Source organism: Gigantopelta aegis, chromosome 8 (assembly GCF_016097555.1).
Source record: "Gigantopelta aegis isolate Gae_Host chromosome 8, Gae_host_genome, whole genome shotgun sequence".
Taxonomy (NCBI): Eukaryota; Metazoa; Mollusca; class Gastropoda; order Neomphalida; family Peltospiridae; genus Gigantopelta; species Gigantopelta aegis.
Window position 1 is genome coordinate 59,707,522 of NC_054706.1, and position 20,993 is coordinate 59,728,514.

Sequence of the window (20,993 nt, forward strand, 5' to 3'; positions counted from 1 at the left end):
AGTTGTAATGTATGATTGAATGTCTAGTGTTGACTGTGCTGCCGATATGTTCCCAGTCAACTTCTGACAATATGAATTGATTTTTAATGCAGTCATTATTTCTTGTTGCTATCCGTGTGATCCTTTATTTCTTTCCATCAGTACAGTATGAACAGGGCTTTAGATCTCACTATTTAACTTTGGCACAACAGGTTTTTTGTCTGTTCTGAACGCGCCAAGGTCTTTTTAGTGCAGTAATGTTAATAACAGCTGATAAAGAGTTGTACATATTCAGAAATGCATTTCAAGTTATTTTAATCTAATTATAGCTTAACATTCCACCGATTTTGATGTGAAATGTTCTTAGCATGTTTGTATTTAAATTGGATTTACTTATTTTACACATACTTATTTTGGACACACCCCTTATCATCTCAACTTTAGTGCAATCTAAAGACCTTGTATAAAAAAGTGAGCAAGTCTGAAAATGTATGGCTATGTAAGTAAGTTAAATTAATCGACACATGTACCCATGACAGACGTGTGCTATAACAGCTTGTTTTTAATGTGCATGTTAGAACCTATGACCTGACCTGACCTGACCTGACCTGACCTGACCTGATCTGCATATAGTTATTGAGATTTTCACCTTTCTCTTGGTTGTTTTTGACATCCACCTCGGTACTACTGAGGTGATCCTTCTCCTTCTGTAGGTCATCGATGTTGTTGTTCTCCTCCTTCTCAAGTTCGTCCAACTCCTTCTGCTTCTCCTTCTTCTTCTCATCATCCTACAACACACAAGATGCCATTAGGGAAGGAAAATGGTTTATTTCACAACGTACTCAACACATTTTATTTACGGTTATATGGCATCAGACATATGGTTAAGGACCACACAGATATTGAGAGAGGAAACCCGCTTTCGCCACTTCATGGGCTACTCTTTTCAATTAGCAGCAAGGGATCTCTGATATGCACCATCCCACAGACAGGGTAGTACATACCACGGCCTTTGTTATACCAGTCGTGGTGCACTGGCTGAAGCGAGAAATAGCCCAATGGGCCCAATGACAGGGACAGATCCCAAAACCGACCGTGCATCGAGCGAACGCTTTACAACTGGGCTATGTCCCGCTCCCAAGATACCATTAATTACTGGACTATAGAAACACTAGTCAAAACAAGCCATCATAAGATACCATTAATTACTGGACTATAGAAACACTGAGTCAAAACAAGCCATCATAAGATACCATTAATTACTGGAATATAGAAACACTGAGTCAAAACAAGCCTTCATAAGATACATGTCCAACTGCCTTTTCTGGATTTTCATCAATTTTATTATTATATATATATATTTATACTTCTATATCATACAGGCATTTAAAACCACCCATAAAAACAATAATTATGGGACTATAGAAACAAGCCATCTTTAGATACATGTGTAACTGCTTTTTCTGGATTTTCATCAATTTTATTATTATTATTATACATGTGCTATTAAACAAAAACAAACAATCAATCTAACTCATCAATAGAAAAATTCATCACCTGCTACTGTGGTTGTACAACAAATATTAAATGATACAAAATAACCTTTCCATTTTGAATTCTTATTCTTAATTTTTGTTTTGGAAAAAAACCCCAGTATGATTATCTTTAGAGGGCTCTTCCTGGTTTTTATCTTGAGCTCCTGGTCTTGTTAACCACCAGTCCCCCATTTTCTCCCTGCACAGGGGATAGATCGTTGTAACAAGGAAAGGCGAATAAAAAACTAAAAAATTTAATAATAATAAAAACATTTTGTTTTTAAATTTAACTGACCACATGATGATGTTTTGTTGCATGAAGAAGGGAAAAGAAAGGGGATAAAAGAAAGCTTAATTTGGCCCAAACACTCACATCTGTAGAGAAACCCTCAACAAGAATGGCAACGAGGAGGTTGAAGAGGACGTAGTTGCCAAACGTCATCAGTGCTATGAAGTAGAGTGACGCCCACGGCGACGTCTTAGCCATGCCATTGTACAACACGGTGTTCCAGTCCTCTTGTGTTAATACCTGGATTGTATACACATTCTATATACAGTATATGTATATATATATATATATATATATATATATATATATATATATACACACACACAGGTGTCAGTATATCTGTGTTAATATCTAGATATGTAGAAATATTATATACAATATGGTTTACTGTACACTGTGTTGTAATCTTAATGTTTTAATACAAAGACATGCTGAAAATTGCAAAAAGACATGTATTCTGAAACTTTACAAAGAATATTTTAATAATTTATCTTCATACATGAATATACGTGTGCCAGTATTTTTATGTTAATATCTAGACCTGTAGAAATATTATATAGAATATTATTTACTCTACAATGTGTCTTAATGTTGTAACTTCAAGACATGTTGAAAATTTACAAAGGATATTTTAATAATTTTATCCACATATGTAACTATTTTTAATCAATAATAAAATTTATCAATATCCAAACATATTTATGTGCAATATATTCAAAAAAAAATTCTATTAATATTTCTTATGTGTTAATAACAAAATAGTTCAAAACTGAAAAGTGTGACTTGTTTTTAAAAGATATACTAGTAATTCCTATATTTAGAGATTAGTATCAACATTATCATTGTAACAACAACTATGTAATCATTCTTAAATTATAATTATGTATCAAATTACCATTTATGTTTACAACAACAACTGACTAAAATAAATTATATCAGTGTCTAACTTTCACCTAATCATATATCCAATCATACATGTATATAGTTAAACAAAATGCATTTACAAAATTCATCAGAAGTAGGTTTCTACAGCAACAACATTGCATCATGCATTAACAACTGATTAGTATTGCCCATGAGATAATGGGATGTTACTTAACCTTTAAATGTCGTCTTATATTGTTTTTACTTAGTATCGATTCTTCATACAATTGTCAATATCACTTTGGAAACAGCTTCCATTATTTCTTTGTAATGTAAATTGTATTACCAAAGACAACTTTTTTTTACAATACCCCTGACAATTTTAAACCAATCAATAGGAACTTAGTACTAAACAGCAGATACTTTCTGAATGATGACACTAATGAACACTATTTCAATATGTTCTCAAAATACATTAAACAAAAACAACATTGTAAGAAAGGAAAAAATATAAATAAAGTAGGTTTTGGTGTAGTTGTTTTTAAATATTTATATCTGTAAGTGTATAAACTTTGTTAAAATATTAAATATGACCCGTTTGATTAAAAATAATAAATAGTATATTAATATTTACTTTTCTCCTTTCCTTTTATTGTGCACCCTCCCCACCTTGGATTTAAAGTGTTGGGGTTATGGTGGTTTTCCTCTAAGTTCACATTGTTTAAAAACATTGCAGTCCCTGATACTGCATCAATCATAACCAGAAGAGGGCACTGTAAGTTTAACTAACAACTTATACCCTATTTGTACCCTATAACAAAATATGTTGTTTGTTTCCCCAAAAATTTTCCTTTTTCATATATGCAACATGACAATTATTAGATATCAAAAAGGATTCATTTATTTGTCATAAAACAGAATGAAACAAATAGCTTAAAGGTGTAAAGGTATAGATAAAAAAACATTTACTACAATCTAGGGTTTAGTAATATCAATAACACAGAGAGATATAAGAATATAAATAAAAGCTTAAATGATCTTTTAAAAGTTAAAAACTCTCTATATTAGTTAAATAAAGGTCTACTTTGTTACAACTATTTTTTGCCCCAAAAACATGACATTCTTGACAACAAACCATAGTATAACTTTTATTCATCAGTATAATATATAGTAATAATTTTTAATTAATATTTTATGTACATCCATGTACAGTTTTATCCTAAATAATTGTATCATCATAATTCTATTATAGGTAACCAATTGACATCATGGTTTTAAACTGGGGCTACAGGATTGAAGACTGTCAATTCAATTAGCTACATATAACTCTGTCATCAGCTGGCAAATCTGTTGTAGTAAATTCATGATGGTTTACTTGTATGTGTAGTTTTGGCTTAAATAACCAATCATCTTTATAGTTCTATCATAAATAACAAATTAGAATCACAGTTCTGTACTAAGTAACCAATATTCATAATTATAGATATATATATATATCTCCAGTTTTGTTCTATGTAACCAGTTTTGTCCATGTAACCAACTGTCATATATATTTCTATGTTTAGTGATCAATCATTATCACATGTTTGTCCTAAATTACTAATTGTAATCATTGTTCTAAGTAATCAGACATTACTCAGAATTGTCTTTTAAGAAAACAATACTCATCACAGTCCTGTTCTATGTAATCAGTCATCAACTTGGTTATGTTCATTAGTTTTACTTCATCATTTCCTAAGTAACCAATCGAAGTTTTGTTCTAAGCATAAACCAACCATCATCAAATTGTGGTTGTAAAACTTAAGGCATTAAAAACTTGAAGTTGGTCCTACGTAAACCATGCAACGATCAATCATCATGCTTGATTGTAAACCAAAGCTATTACCTGAAAGACTGTGACCAGAGACCACAAGAGTGTGTCAAAGTTGGCCCTATCACACTGACAATCTAGACTTGTGTTCTTGATTTGGTCACACGTGCACGCCAAGCCGTTGTCCATCTCACAAAATTTACCACCAAACAGATTCATGCCTAAAATACTGCATGCAGGTAGAGATGGGTTAGATGACAACAAAAACAATAAAAAACAGGGTTCGAGAAATCTGTCTGCAATATGTAATCACTGTGCCGACTTCAGTCAAATTTAGCTGCTTTAAAACATTAAAGGTCCAGGCTATTGTAGTACTATGATATCATAAAACCATCATAGGCTATTATGTCACAATGACATACTCCATAGCCTACAACAATTTTACGATATTGTAGTGCTAAGATATATTAAAAAATATCAGCCTAGGTCAATTATTTAATGTACAATAGTCTTTAGAAAGTCAGGTTAAAATTATTTTTTCAAAACTGATTAAACGAATTGTTATTTATTCTTATGTACATTAGAGCCCATTTGTTACACACCCGTTGGTGAGAACATCATGCATTATTTTTGATAACACATAACATATGTGTTAACAATTTCAAGACATACAACTGGCTGCTCCTAGGTGATGACCAGGTCACCAGTGCCAAGCATCCAATGACAAACAACACGGTGGAAATATATTACTCTGTGATGTATAGTTAACCTGACAATCATGTGTCTGTGACATGTAAGTTAGCTACAAGTGCAATGGCTGTAAATAACTTTTAGACGAAAAAGATGTTAAAATTTGCTTAAAACCTGGTTTTTGAGGATATGTAAGAAATAGAATAATACATTCGTGTCCATTAGATACCATTTATCTCACAACTCATTTAAAAAAGTATCAAACTCGCTTTCACTCATTAGATACATTTTAAAACAACTCATTCTGAAATAAATGGTATCTAATGGCCACTCATGTAATATTCTCTATATATCACATACATATAAATGTATATATCCAGTAGGTTAATGTACAGGTATTAAATACATGTATATGTATATAATTATTCATTGCATAGATTGAACATTTCAGAAAAAGTATTTGAGGCATGTTAATAAAGTAAATATAATATCTGCCTCCAAGTACATCTACACTGTCTGGGTTTAAAAGCACATAGATTACATTGCAGAAAATATCTGGAACCCTGGTTTAATAGAAATCTTTGCTGGTCATACATGTACACAAATGTGCATCCCATGAATAATATAAAAAATACAGAGCATTACATTTGTATTATTACAAAATATTTTTTTTTTAAATTGTGTTTCAGAATGTTTTGTAAGTTTTAGGAAAGAATTAGTTCTCCTTTTCTTTAATTTCTGTTTTGCATACACTTCAGTTTAAACAATATTTATTTTGACAAAAACATATTGGGATTGGTCAACAGGCTTAGCCTATATTAAGACCTCTCCCTACATACACATTTGCCTGCATGACCAACAAAGATAATAACTACATTAATGAATTTGCTACATATCTGATTGTAGGTAACCTACTATAGGCTTTGGGGTTAATGGTATTTGTGAATGATAAAGAACACAGTGCATTCTGGGTGTATTTGTATCTACAGGTAGGTAAGTCAGGTATATATGCGTTACGGCGTGTTGTCGGCGGCAACCAATGTCAATGTACTCCTTTACCTGGTGACAAACTGATTAACATTTACAGTTTTTACACTATGTGAACTAATTACCAAACATATTACATGCTTTACAGAATAATATACTAATTACCTAAAAACTGAAAATAGTTTCAAAATACAATAGTTCAGGGATTTTTTGTAGGGTTTTTTTCCTATCTCTCCAGCTCTCATGTAAATGCAAATATAATTTAACTAATTCATTTATATTTGTTTACATTGAAAAATGAAAATTACAGAAATGTGACACTTATATGCACAATGTGTCCTCTGTAAATGGTAAAATACACCTATGAAGTACACCATTATTTACTGTTAATGTTTTAAATCAGATCAAGCCTTTTAACTGATCAATGATTAATTGGTTGTAGCTTTTAAGTCTTGGTCAGGTTTGACCACCACTATCCACAATATAGACAGTGTTTTCTCCTACCATAGATATATTTAAAACCGGAAAAAATAGCCACATACATATAGATATCAGAAAACATATAAAACGTTATTCATTAAAATATGTGATATAGGTCATAGGTTATTACATTTAATTACCATTGTTTTATTTATTTTGTTAATTTTTCAATATTTAAATTATTATGTGTTTTTTTTTTTGGTTTTTTGTTTGTTGGATTTGTACAATGTTTTTGTTCTTATTTAAGCAAAATGCATTATTTCAGTTTTAATTCAACAAACCATGCAATACTTGTGTTTTCAGCAGCCCTTTTGTACTAATTCTACTTGAAGACTATTCTACTGCGCACTAAACAATGATCGAGTTACACGCAAGCATTCTATGCCATTAAAAAACCCTGAACATTTTAACACTGAATTTATACATAGAAATCTATTTTAAAACCATGAGGATAAACTACCCTAAGGTCATAACTAAAATTTAGAGATTAAATTCCCCTGAGATCATATCTAAAATTTAGATTAAATTCCCCTAAGATCATATCTAAAATTTAGAGATTAAATTCCCCTAAGATATCTAAAATTTAGAGATTAAATCCCCTAAGATCATATCTAAAATTTAGAGATTAAATTCCCCTGAGGTCATATCTAAAATTTAGAGATTAAATTCCCCTAAGACCACATGTCAAATTTAGATTTTTATATCTCTAATACAGTTTTATGAAGAGAATACCATATCGAGACAGTGGGGAAGAGATTCTACTAACACTGACATTCATGCCTGTAAAGTAGGGTAGAAGCTGGTTGACTAGACATAGACACTATGGTTAGCTATGGTGTGGAGAGGACACACAGTTCAACTGTGGGTTTCTCTTGCATGCAGTACCTGGAACACTGTAATTATTGCCCATAGAAGGGAATCAAAGTTCTTGCGATCACACTTGCGTCTGCCATTTATCATTCGACAGAACTTACACCCAAATAAGTTCATTCCAAGAATGCTAAAATTCAAAAGCATTTATCTGTGTCAGTTTGTGTTTTTCAAAGGAAGTATTGGTTCATGTGGAAAAAAGAATGTATTGTAAAATATAGGTTTGTGGAATATATGTTTGGCCATTTGTTTGCTAAATCCAGTAAATCTCAAATATTAAAATAAATATATAAATATACATCTGTTGGAACAAAATATATATTAGTGAAGTAATATCTGAATGATCATCTATAACACAACAATAAAAACAATTTTATAAAACACTGCAAGTAGTTCAAGCTACCAAAGATACTTAACATAAAACATTTTTGAGTTTTCTTTTGAGATTACTAATCATTTATGAATTAAAATGTTTTAACCCAATGAGACACAACTCTTGTCAAAAGGGATGAATTACTGACAGGGGGTAGGGGGTATGACCCAAGTTTCACTTGAGGATAATTCATAGTATGAAATATTCAAATTTGGAACCATAGTGCTTACCGAAAACTACAATGAATCACTACAAGAAACTACATGTATTTTAACACAATTTAAAAATTATTTATATCTATTAATGACAGCATCTCAACAGTTAATTTATAAATATATATAGTCCATTTTTGTAAAAAGGGAACTGATGAATTGGCATATAACTGTATAATTAATAATATTAACCAGTTTTGTAAAATAAGATTTAACCTATGCAATTTGATAATTTGTAAAGAAACATTTTTATTTACACTGAAATCTTTAAAAAAAAATGTTATTTGAGTTGGTATACTTACTCATATATTTTTATATGAATTTCAATGTTTTCATTGTAGTTATATGCCAATTCATTGGTTCCCTTTTGATGCAAATTGATAATGCCTAATATTGCAGCAGTAATTTAACTATTTGAAAACATACATCTTTATATATAAATCAATTCCCTTGCAAACAATTACTTTAAATAAATATTCAACAGAGTTCCCTTTTGATAAAAGAAATGGGACTTTACTTAAAATTGCAGCAGTGTTTTCTAACTACATGCATTTGAAAACATACATCTTAAAATCTTTAAATCAATTCCCTTGCAAATAATCACTTTAAATAAATATTTCAGAAGTGTTTAGCATAATTTTGAACATCATTTTTTTTACCCATGTAATCTAATGGTTACCTGAATATGAACATGAAGAGAACGAGAAGAGCAAAGAAGGTGGCCACATTGTCCATGGTCCGCAGCATCACGACAAGCTGCCGTCGCAGGGCCGGCATGAAGCGGACCAGCTTGAGAATTCGGAGTAGACGGAATGTACGCAGAACAGACAGACCACTGGCGCCACCTTGGGAAAGCTCTACAATACTGCGTAACACACAAACAGACAAGATTATTATTGTTTTATAATGCACCCGCTATTTCTACTGGCCGATTATGATAACTGATTAAAGCAAAGGCATAATTGTATACTAGCAGATTATGACTTTTGACATCACGTCACGTTATGTCACATGCATATATACATGTATTTTACAAAAGCGTTCAGTTGGGAAATTACCCATCCTAACTTCAAAGGATAAAGCCAGCATCTTACGTCATTAACTAGTTATTATCTGTACACATGTATTTTAAACAATTTGAAATTTATGGAACTTCAATGTTGATGCACCATCCAATTTTCTATTTTTGCTAATGCATGTGTTAGGTTGCTAATAAAACACACAAGAACCCTAATCCTTGTATACAATTTGTTGGGTCATTTACTGCCTACCAGAATACATCCAGTTATCCAAAGTCAGTCAAATGATTAATTCTTTTTCCCATACCCTTTTTACAACTACAAATCTGACTGGTTCATTTTCAGTGGAGTTTAGTCTGGATTTTAAAAGTTAAGTTTAACAATACCACCAGAGCACGTTGATTAATGAATCATTGACTATTGGATATCAAACATTTGATATTAGGATTGATAATGGAGCATATACAAACAATCTGGACCCATATTTTTGAAGCTATTTTAGTATTACAAAATTGTAAAGCCATCGTAAACTATGACAACACTATGGCATGTGTTGTAGTCAGTGGCATAGTGTGGATTGCCAGCACCCAGGGCAAGGCAAGTATTGCGCCCCCTAACCAGTGGACCATTAGCACTCCCCGAGTCCCTTCCACCAGTCCCGAATTTTGCACCCAGGGCAACTGCCCCGGTGGCCCCGCCCATGCTATGCCACTGCTTGTAGTGACGTCATAGCATATGATGGTTTTACAGTTTCATAGTGCTAAGGTAGCTTCATAAATCCCTAGACAGGACTTTAGAAATGAGCCTTGACTTCCATTTTCCACAGAGACCCAAGATGGACAAACCATGACTGCAGCTACAGCAACTTACCTGAGGATGACAATGAAGCCATCAAACACATTGAAGCCATCACTGATGTATCCAAACAAACCATAGGCCAAGAGTTTGAAAAACATTTCCATTCCAAAGAGAACACTGAAGACAATGTTACTGTACTCCAAAGCAAGTGTCAAGGTTTCAGGCTGACAAAGACAAAACAAACATTTACTGAGTGTCATTTAGTGTCAGTTACTGAAACACATTTCAGATATTAAATAGTTATTAAAGGCGCAGACCCTAGTTTTAATGCGTAAAAAATGGACACTAAGTTTAGTTAATCTACAGACCTGTAACTCATTTGGATAAAGTTACAATAGAGTGAAAGAAGAGTTTGTGACATTAAAACAGGAAATATCCTTAAAAACAGACTAGCACTCGAATCAATAAACCACTACTTCTCAGACGCACGTGTGTTTTTAAAAATATGAAAAATGCAAATTTTGGTACTACAAACACCAGGATGACCAGAAACACTTCAGTTCTACGGAAATGGATACTCTAAAGAATAAAATATAAGTAATGTTTGATTTCAGTGATCATAAATGGCTCTAAATAGTGAAAAATATTCTGTAGAGTTTAAAAACTAGGGTCTGTCTCTTTAAAGGTAAAATTATCCTTTTGTAGGGTGCACTTAATAATGGTTGCATGGTCCTAATAATTAAAGCCCTTGTTATATTCATATAATTCTAACCAATTGTGTAATAGAAAGGTGATCGGTTGATGCCAACCGATTATAACCAATGATTGATGATGAAATTCCAACCGATTCCCAACACTAGGGCACTCTGAAGCTGAATTTTTAAGTGGTCAGAATCTATTTTCATTCACTGGCCCTCTGACTAATGAGAGGTGACTTAAAGGGACATACCCTAGTTTTTAAACACTAAGGCATATGTTTTACTATTAGAGCCGTTTCTGATAACTAAAACCATACTTTACTTAGATTTTATTGTTTGGATTATCCATTTCCGTACATTCAAAGTGTTTTTCGTCATCCTGGTGTTTTTAATGTCACAAAATGCATTTGTCATATTTTTAAAAACGCACGTGCATCTGAGAAGTAACAGTTATGGAATCGACTTTTAGTCTATTTTTAGATGGTATTTCACTATTTCAAAGTCACAGACTCATGTTTCACTCAATTGTAACTTTATCCAAATATGTTACAGGTTTGTAGATTAACTAAAGTTAGTGTTAATTTTCACGGGTTGAAACTAGGGTCTGTCCCTTTAATCAATTCCAAATACTATGCTACTTGTGAATCTAAACACTGACCTGGTTGTGGAACTCGATGCCCATGCTGAGGGTGTTGAGCAAAATGGCTAGGAGGATTCCTCTGGAAAACACATTGCTTTCCACGACCACGGCCATGAACGACTGGCATTTGTACACCCAGTCTGAAACACAATGACAAAACAAAGTTAAACTTGGGTGACTTCCCTTCAGTGGTTGTGTAATGCTGGGCCCAGACTGTCAACTGTTACGGTGAAGTTGGCCAACTCAATGGTTGTGTTGTAATTTTTTTCCCAACTCTCAACTTATGACAAATGCATTCAGATTAACACCTAATGGGTTATACGATGAGAATCGAGTTGTAAGAATGCTCAGACTAGCAACTGGACAGTAGTAGAGGTTGTGACAGCAGAAAGTTGGCCAACTTTGTGCTGGCAGTTGATAGTCTGAGCCTAACATAATAAAGACTGGTCTGTACAGGGTTCTGTGGCAACTACTGTATACAAAAAACCCAGCTGCCCCGAAAAATACATTAAAAAAAACCCCAATTTGCTTGAGCAGGGAGGGGTTTTGATTCCCGAAACCCTCCCTCTGCACACACACACCTGCAAATCTGGTTATCTGAATGATTAAGAAGTCATTTTAGTACAAGCAGACCAAGTTTTATCAAAGCTTTAACAAGAAGTACTATACATCATAATATACTTATAGCAAGCAAGTTTTGCAACTGTGCACCAATACATAATTCAACCATATTTAAACTCAGCCATTTTATATGAACATGCTTATATATATACTCAGGTTTACCACATGTGGTAGAGGTGGGATGGTTGGTTGGTTTCACTGGCTTGGTTAGGGTGGAAGTGGTGATGATGGACAAAATCTCACACACAAAATCCAAAACAATATTTACAAATACACATGGTTTGTACTGGTCCAGTTTAAAATAGAAGTATCCACCGGTAATGATAAAATTATAGTTAGCTGTTCAATAATTCTAAACATATTTTACAAGAAACTTTCAAAATTCCCATGTTTTTAATTTTGGGGCTAACCCATATATAAAATAAGTCCTAGATTTTTATCCCCACCCACCCTTAGGATAAAATTTTAGTTTTGCTATATTTACATATTTGCAATGAAAATACTGCATGCGTATAAATTTCACGACATGTGGTTGGGCACTAATGATGCAAAATGTATCTGAAGAAAAAGAACACAGAAAAGCATCTGCACTGTCAGTTGTTAATCTTAATTGGAGCCACATATAATGTTACCCATGTTAAGCAAATTGTGATCCCCTTTCCTCCACCAGAAGGATATTTTTTTAACATACACCTACTGTCATTACAAAAACAAATCAACATCTTTTAATGAATTGTATCTCACCCCAAGAAAAATTCTGGATCAGTCCCTTTAGTCAGAAAGAAAATGTTTTATTTAACGATGCACTCAACACATTTTATTTACGGTTATATGGCATCGGACATACATGTATGGTTAAGGACCACACAGCTATTGAGAGAGAAAACCCACTGTCGCCACTTCATGGGCTACTCTTTTTGATTAGCAGCAAGGGATCTTTTATATGCACCATCCCATAGATAGAATAGCACATACCATGGCCTTTGATATACCAGTCGTGGTGCACTGGCTGGAGTGAGAAATAGTGCAATGGGCCCACTGACTGCACACCAAGCAAGTACTATCTGGGCTAAGTCTCACCCACTCCCTTTAATATACCAGTCGTGGTGCACTGGCTGGAGTGAGAAATAGTACAATGGGCCCACTGACTGCACACCAAGCAAGTACTATCTGGGCTAAGTCTCACCCACTCCCTTTAATATACCAGTCGTGGTGCACTGGCTGGAGTGAGAAATAGTACAATGGGCCCACTGACTGCACACCAAGCAAGTACTATCTGGGCTAAGTCTCACCCACTCCCTTTAATATACCAGTCGTGGTGCACTGGCTGGAGTGAGAAATAGTACAATGGGCCCACTGACTGCACACCAAGCAAGTACTATCTGGGCTAAGTCTCACCCACTCCCTTTGATATACCAGTCGTGGTGCACTGGCTGGAGTGAGAAATAGTACAATGGGCCCACTGACTGCACACCAAGCAAGTACTATCTGGGCTAAGTCTCACCCACTCCCTTTAATATACCAGTCGTGGTGCACTGGCTGGAGTGAGAAATAGTACAATGGGCCCACTGACTGCACACCAAGCAAGTACTATCTGGGCTAAGTCTCACCCACTCCCTTTAATATACCAGTCGTGGTGCACTGGCTGGAGTGAGAAATAGTGCAATGGGCCCACTGACTGCACACCAAGCAAGTACTATCTGGGCTAAGTCTCGCCCACTCCCTTTAATCATGTTTGATTAACTAACCCACTGGCACAGACATTTGAAAATTGTGAGAATGATTGTTCCATTCATGCATCACTCACGCAAATCTAGTTTTGTGTAATCCATTTTTCATTCGGGCATTAAATTTGGGACATTTACGTGGTCAGTATGGGTTACAAAAACCCCAAAATGAGTTCCCAGAATTTAGTTTTGTATAGCCCATAAATTGGTTACCCAAATGTTCAATTCTCTTTGGCCTGCTGATATAATTCTTAGCCATTTGTACAGCTGTTTGAATGCAAGAGTCAAGATACTCTTTCAAGTTAAGCATGCCTAGCTAACCTGTTGCAACAGCCCTTATGCATATTCAACGGCTAACCATTTACTACACATAGTGTGGTGCACATGCATGGTGAACTGAATACTGGGTGTCTTATTCACGTTTGCATTTCTAATATAATCATTGCTGTTCACTTTAGTCATGCGTACCTAATTATGTTTACTACATAAAAAAAACACATAACCTCATACTAGACATAAATACACCTGCCTGATTGTCTGGCACCAGATATAACACCCTACATGATCAAGTTCAGTAGTAGATATAAAACAAACCTTGTTGATCAAGTACGTTTTACATGAGATAGCATTCCTACTGGTAATAAAGACCAACACCTACTTGTTTAAGTTTGGTATTAGAGATCCATACACCTACATTGCTAAGTCCAGTTCTAGAGGTAAACATACCTACTTGATTACGTCTAGTACTAGAGATAAACACACCTACTTTGTTAAGTTTGGTACTAGTGATAAACACACGACTTGGCTAAGTCCAGTTCTAGAGATATATATACCTACTTGATTAAGTCCAGTACTAGAGACATATGTATACACACCTACCTGGTTAATTCTGGTACCAGAGATAAACTCATCTACATGTATTTGGTGAAGTCCAGCATTAGATGTAAACAAATGTACCTGATTAAATCTGGTACTAGAAATATTTGATTACCAGTAAGTCCAGTACTATATCACATCGCTTGATTAAGTCTAGTACTAGAGATAAACTACTTGATAAAGTTCTGTATTACAAATAGACATAACTACTTTACTTGCAGGTACCACAGATAAAAAAAAAAAAAAAAAAAAAAAAAAAATTCCATGATTTTTACTAAACACACATACTTGTTTACATCTAGCACTAGAAATGAAACAACCTACTTCAGAGTAATTCCAGTTACAGAGATTATCATATGTGCTCAGTTCAACAATTGTGTTCAGTACTATGAATTAACATGTGCTCAGTCAACATGTCAAGTTTTAGGAATTAACATGTGACACTAGCTGTGCTCAACATACATGTTGGGTCTTGTGTTCAGTACTAACAAATGTGTTCAGGTTTTGTGTCTACTTACTACTAGGTATAACCACATATGCTAGATATCAGTACTAACAAATGTGTTCAGGTTTTGTGTCTACTTACTACTAGGTATAACCACAGATGCCAGATATCAGTACTAACAAATGTGTTCAGGTTTTGTGTCTACTTACTACTAGGTATAACCACAGATGCCAGATATCAGTACTAACAAATGTGTTCAGGTTTTGTGTCTACTTACTACTAGGTATAACCACAGATGCCAGATATCAGTACTAACAAATGTGTTCAGGTTTTGTGTCTACTTACTACTAGGTATAACCACAGGTGCCAGATATCAGTACTAACAAAATGTGTTCAGGTTTTGTGTCTACTTACTACTAGGTATAACCACAGGTGCCAGATATCAGTACTAACAAATGTGTTCAGGTTTTGCATATACTTACTACTAGGTATAACCACAGGTGCCAGATATCAGTACTAACAAATGTGTTCAGGTTTTGCGTATACTTACTTCTAGGTGTAACCACAGGTGCCAGATATCAGTACTAACAAATGTGTTCAGGTTTTGCGTATACTTACTTCTAGGTGTAACCATTGGTGCTAGCTATCAGTGTGGTACTATACAGATGAATATATTTGTTCATAGGGTGAATACCACCAAATCAAATCCAACAGATGACAATATTAACATACCAGTATGTGAATAAATTGGCTACATGCAATCTTTCAATCAACATATACATTATAGATGTAAACAGTGCAACACCTCACCCTAAATAAAATAACATCCAATGGGGGTGGGGGTAGGGGGGGGGAAGGGCATGTGAGGGTGTATGCTGCTAGTCTTGGACATATCAGGAATTTTTCACAGACACTGTCATATACATGTATATGTATATGTACTTCCATATAAAAACTGTTATCCTACCTTCAGTCGACCCTGCACATGTTTTTCCAAGCACAATGGTAATTGGGAGCACTAAACACTTGATTAACAGGAATTTAAAGGCCAGATGAAACAACATTTTATGACGATAATTACAAGTAAATTCTGTCACAATTCACACCAATGGGAGGCATAGTAGAATTTAATACTCTATTTAAAGTTAAATAAAACTCTGAACTTTGACCCAATCAATTGCTATTTGACATACTGCTATGTGAATGGTCTTACATGTGTAATCAATGTGGTGACCTGCTGGTTGAAATTTATGTCATGAATTCATTCAAGTCTTAAATATATGTTTTAGATAAATATATAGGATAAACACATGCAAAGTAATATTGACCTGAAGACTAAAAAGAAGCCAATATTATTTGAAATAGTATACTTTTAATGCATCCATATTGTATTGTTCCTAACAACTTTCAAATTGCAAATGATGATTTTTTAATAAATTATGTTAATGAAAGCAAAGCCAGCAAGTTAGATTCTATTGAAAATATGGTACGAGATTTCATCAATACTAATGAGCAAACTCAAAAGTAAAGGGTGTTCTATTTTCAAGATGACTGCTTACAATGCCATTTCACATTAAAAAAAAGAAAGAAAACAAACCATCCTTTCTGAAATGCAATAAAATTAGTAAATATAAAGCATAAATGCAACAAAATTAGCACATTTTGCATGAATTAATGAATGAATGTTTAACAAACACAATTCTATCCACATAGTTAAAAGTGAAAAACAAGAAGAATGATTCCAGGACTGTCCCAGAATGCTGAGAGAAAGACACACACATACACACACATACACAAGGACGACATTAGTACATAGAAAGTTAGATAGAAGAGACTCACGTGCAATGCAAGAGATGTGGCAAGTCTTGTAGTCTAGAGGAAACAAAATACATGGTTCATATGCTTCAGTGTATGTGCACATTCCATGTTCAAATCAAACACGTAAAACAAAACAAATTGTAAAACATGTCCGTCAAATATTGATGATGAAATACGCAAAACGAGCATTAGCTGGTTTGTAAATAAGAAAAAAGTAGTAAAAGTTTAAAAAGAAAATGTAACTGTGTGTTAACATAATGTGTGATAAGTAGTTGGTCATTTCATAAATATTTTTTAAAAGAAAACAAAAAAAAAGAAAACATGACATGAGATCCTATTAAACTGGCATACAAGAGACGTAGTAAATACTTTCATTCTCCAACAAAAAAGACATATAATTGAATAAAAAGAAAAGCATGGAAAAAAGGGAAAAGCCACCATGTCTTGCACCATGCAAGCATTAAAGCCCATAATAACAATTATTAATAATTAAATTTCCATTACATTTATTACAATTTAACGTCATTCCATTGATCCAGCCGTAGCAATGCAAGTTTGTTCATTTCTCGATGAACGTAAAAATAACGTTGTCAGGGAACATCACATCTGATGACGTCACTTTATATTGGTACTTGGTCTTACTGAGCATTTTTGTTGAAGAATCAAAACATAATTCAAAATAAAATATGAACTTTTAGTGTTATTATTAGTAAATATGTTTGAAATTTAATTATAAGTATTGTCTGTTATTTCTTTTACATTCATCTGGGTATAAATGAATAAATCTCATCCACAAACTTCTGTGAGAATGGTCGCAAACTGTGTTCACCGATTCACAGTTTGCAGATGATTTTTTTTTTTCATACCCCGATGAATGTAAAAGAAATAACAGACAATCCTCAATTATCACTCAAACACTGACGTTCATTTTATTATTGATTCCTATCCTGGGAATAATTAATTTTATTATCATTTCTAATATTAAACTGACAAGATCCACTTCAAAATCCTTGTAATACGTTCACTTTATTATCCATACCAACAATACAGTTTAATTTTATATCTTGTACCATGCAAGCATTAAGTCCACAACAATTGTTATTATATTACTTAAACATTGAAGTTCATTTTATTATTGATTCCAATGCTGGAATTCATTTTATTATCATTTCCAATAACGGACAAAATCCACTTCAAAATATAATGTGTTTCACTTTATTATCCATTCCACTCTATAGTTTATTATTTTTATATCTTTAAAGGCAAACAGTTACACATCTATATCTTTGGACAGCTAGGAAACTGTAATTTTGACAGTCACTGTCATATGACTGACTTTGAACTTGACTCAGTATAGATTTTAAAAAACGGTACAAAAAAGAGAAAACACCATCAAATCCAATCAGTTGTACAAACAGACAAGAATGATGGATGCACAGAAATAGTGAACTCTGTGGTTATGATGATAATGGAAAGCAAACAAGCCAACAAAATACAAAGAAACAATCATGCCTGAAAAAAAAAGTCTTTAGAACACAAATTCATTTTGAGTCTGCATCTTTTTAAATTGATTGTTGTTGAAAAATAAAGTTTTGAGCAATGAAAATTGAAATGAATAGATTCTAAAAGTGGAGTTTTTAATTTGTGGACAAGATTTGTTAATATTTTGTTGATATATAAAAAGAAACTAAACAAAGGTGGTAGGATAAATGAAAATATTAATTACTAAGGTGAAACTCTAAATAGTTTTTTTCTTTTTCTTAACTGGCATATAAAGCTGTAGCATTATAAGGATTCTAGTGCTCATGAACAATTTGACTGATATCATCTTCTTCTATCATATAACATTCATCCAACATATTAGTGCAAAAACCAGTCTAGCAATTGACCTCAGTTGCTTGCCCTTCTTAATATGCCTCTGGTATATGCTAGATTTGCATCTTACTTGGTACCAGCTCCTATCCAGAGTGAATTTTAATGACCCAGTGAGGAGATGCAAGTCGACTACATTAACTTCTCTCTCTCAATAACATCTAACATTTAACATTAACCTCTGTTCAGAACATATAGCCTAAACCGATGTAAGGTTAAGGACTACACAGATATTAAGAGAGGAAACCTGCTGTCGCCACTTCATAGGCTACTCTTTTCGATTAGCAGCAAGGGATCTTTTATATGCACCATCCCACAGTATAGGTAGTACATACCACAGCCTTTGATATACCAGTCATGGTGCACTGGCTGGAACAAGAAATAGCCTGATGGGCCCATCGATGGGGATTGATCCCAGACCGACTGTGCATCAAGTGAGCACTTTACCACTGGGCTATGTCTTGCCCATAGCATAGACAGCTGAGGTGTTCCCAAGACTGTAATATTAAACTTCAAATGGCAAGAAAAGAATTGAATTCAAGTAGATAGTTTATAAAATAAGAGCAAATAGCTAATCAAACTTTTAGGAATCCAGTAGAGATGAAGTTTTGATGCATCAGCTATTTTTTTTTTTTTTTTAAATACAGTTTTTCATGTACGTGCCTTCTAAAACAATTAAAACAGTGTATAAATTAAAGAGCATTACATATGAAAAGGATTTTTTTTTAATCTGAAAAAAAAACCCCACAACTCATTGCTACCTAGTTTTAATGTGTTTAACTCATTATTATTATTCTGAACTGAAAATAACTTTGGACAAATAAATCTGAAAAACTGCTGAATCTTGAACAGCTAGTAAAGTAAGCTTCAATTTTATCAAAGAACAATGTAAAGAACAGATTTCAGGCAGGGATTTAGATTGTACCAAGGTCAAGGTAATAAGCATTCAGGCCTCACCCTGTCCAAAGTGACTACAGCATTTAGCATTTGGCTAAAAAAATTTTTTTAAGTTAGCCAATAATATATTTTGAATAATTTTCAAGGAAATACTCTACGTATTTGAAACTTGGCTAAAACTAAATTCTTAATAGTGTGAGCTCTGGCATTGTACCTAAAATAGGTATGCCCAAAATAATTACGCCCAACTAAAGTAAAAACATGCTGACCTTGAAACATTTTACCTCAAAATCACTGAAAAGTATTAAATTAAATTATTATAAATTAGAAATTATTTCTGAATATTCACAACTCTTCAATCAGCAACTGTTAATAACATTAGTGCATTAAAATGAATTGCTGTGCTCAGAATGGACAAAAAACAAACCTGTTGTGCCCAAAATGATTAATATCTAATTTTAAAGCCTTTGTAAGTGACACTAAAATCTGGAATTCCAAAAAAAATCAGAGAGATGTTTTTGAAGATCAAAGAAACAGTAAAGAAAATAACCATGCAGACCCTGTAATGCTGTTAGTTACACCATATAATTAACACACATCATATGTCAATGGCAGAAAAACAACTGGCCGAACTGACTAACCAGGTTTCTTCTTTGGTTCTTGGTCAATGTCATCCTTCCAGTCAGAGTCAGAGTCAGAATCACGATCTTTCTCGCTGTCACTGATGTCATATTCGGAATGTGAACGGCTGTTGTGGTTGGTGTTGCAGTCACTTTGTTGCCGTGACAACCGCTTTTCACCAACAATATCAACAAGAAGATTTTCTGCAAACAGCCCTAGGAAAGAAAGGAATGTTGAGAGATAGAATTTAAAGATTAAAACAAAAAACCCCATTAATTCCTGACAAAAGAAAAAAAACCATGTCAACTTTTATCAAGTCTAGCTATTAAATGATTAGAGTGTGTTCAACTGAAGGTAAGTTTGTTTTCTTTTAAATGTAGAAATGTTTTAAAATGAGATTATTTGTTAGTATATGACATGAGGTAGTGTCAGTTGCTTCTCAGTTCTTAGGATCTTTTTTCTCAGAAATTTTTTCTAAGAAATGAGAATTAACTGCACCCTCTTTAAATTCATACATTGTATTCAGGTGATTAATAACAAAGTAGCAACAAAAGATAGATTTTCTATAGAAAACAAAAAATCTCTCCTCCCCCCCCCCCCCCCAACCAACCATAATGAAAAGTCTTAATCCCTCACTGATTTGGACTAAACGGCTATTAATATTCCCCACTCACATCTTGTAAATATTGTTAATTTGAAAAACAACAGATAATTTAGATTTTTCAGCATTTGATTTTTAACCACAGAATATTCAAGTACCTTTTTTTTCTTTTAAATTTTGTTTTCTTTATAACGGAACATGAACCAAAATAACCATTTCCTTACAAGGCCACTCCAGTTTAATTTATTGAATTACAACAATTTCCAACATA

The 20,993-nt window shown here is 33.5% G+C and overlaps 1 protein-coding gene across 1 annotated transcript in view; it reads right to left on the reverse strand.

The window, feature by feature from the left end:
* The window catches only part of LOC121379760 (voltage-dependent T-type calcium channel subunit alpha-1I-like), a 128,392-nt gene that overhangs the window by 40,998 nt on the left and 66,401 nt on the right, over nt 1–20,993 (reverse strand). The window contains exons 7-13 of the mRNA XM_041508410.1: nt 20,142–20,336; nt 11,263–11,384; nt 9,979–10,130; nt 8,769–8,954; nt 4,553–4,706; nt 1,888–2,043; nt 629–767 (exon numbers count right to left, since the gene is read on the reverse strand). Coding sequence (XP_041364344.1) covers nt 629–767; nt 1,888–2,043; nt 4,553–4,706; nt 8,769–8,954; nt 9,979–10,130; nt 11,263–11,384; nt 20,142–20,336 — 1,104 coding nt within the window. The remainder of the gene's footprint in view (nt 1–628; nt 768–1,887; nt 2,044–4,552; nt 4,707–8,768; nt 8,955–9,978; nt 10,131–11,262; nt 11,385–20,141; nt 20,337–20,993) is intronic.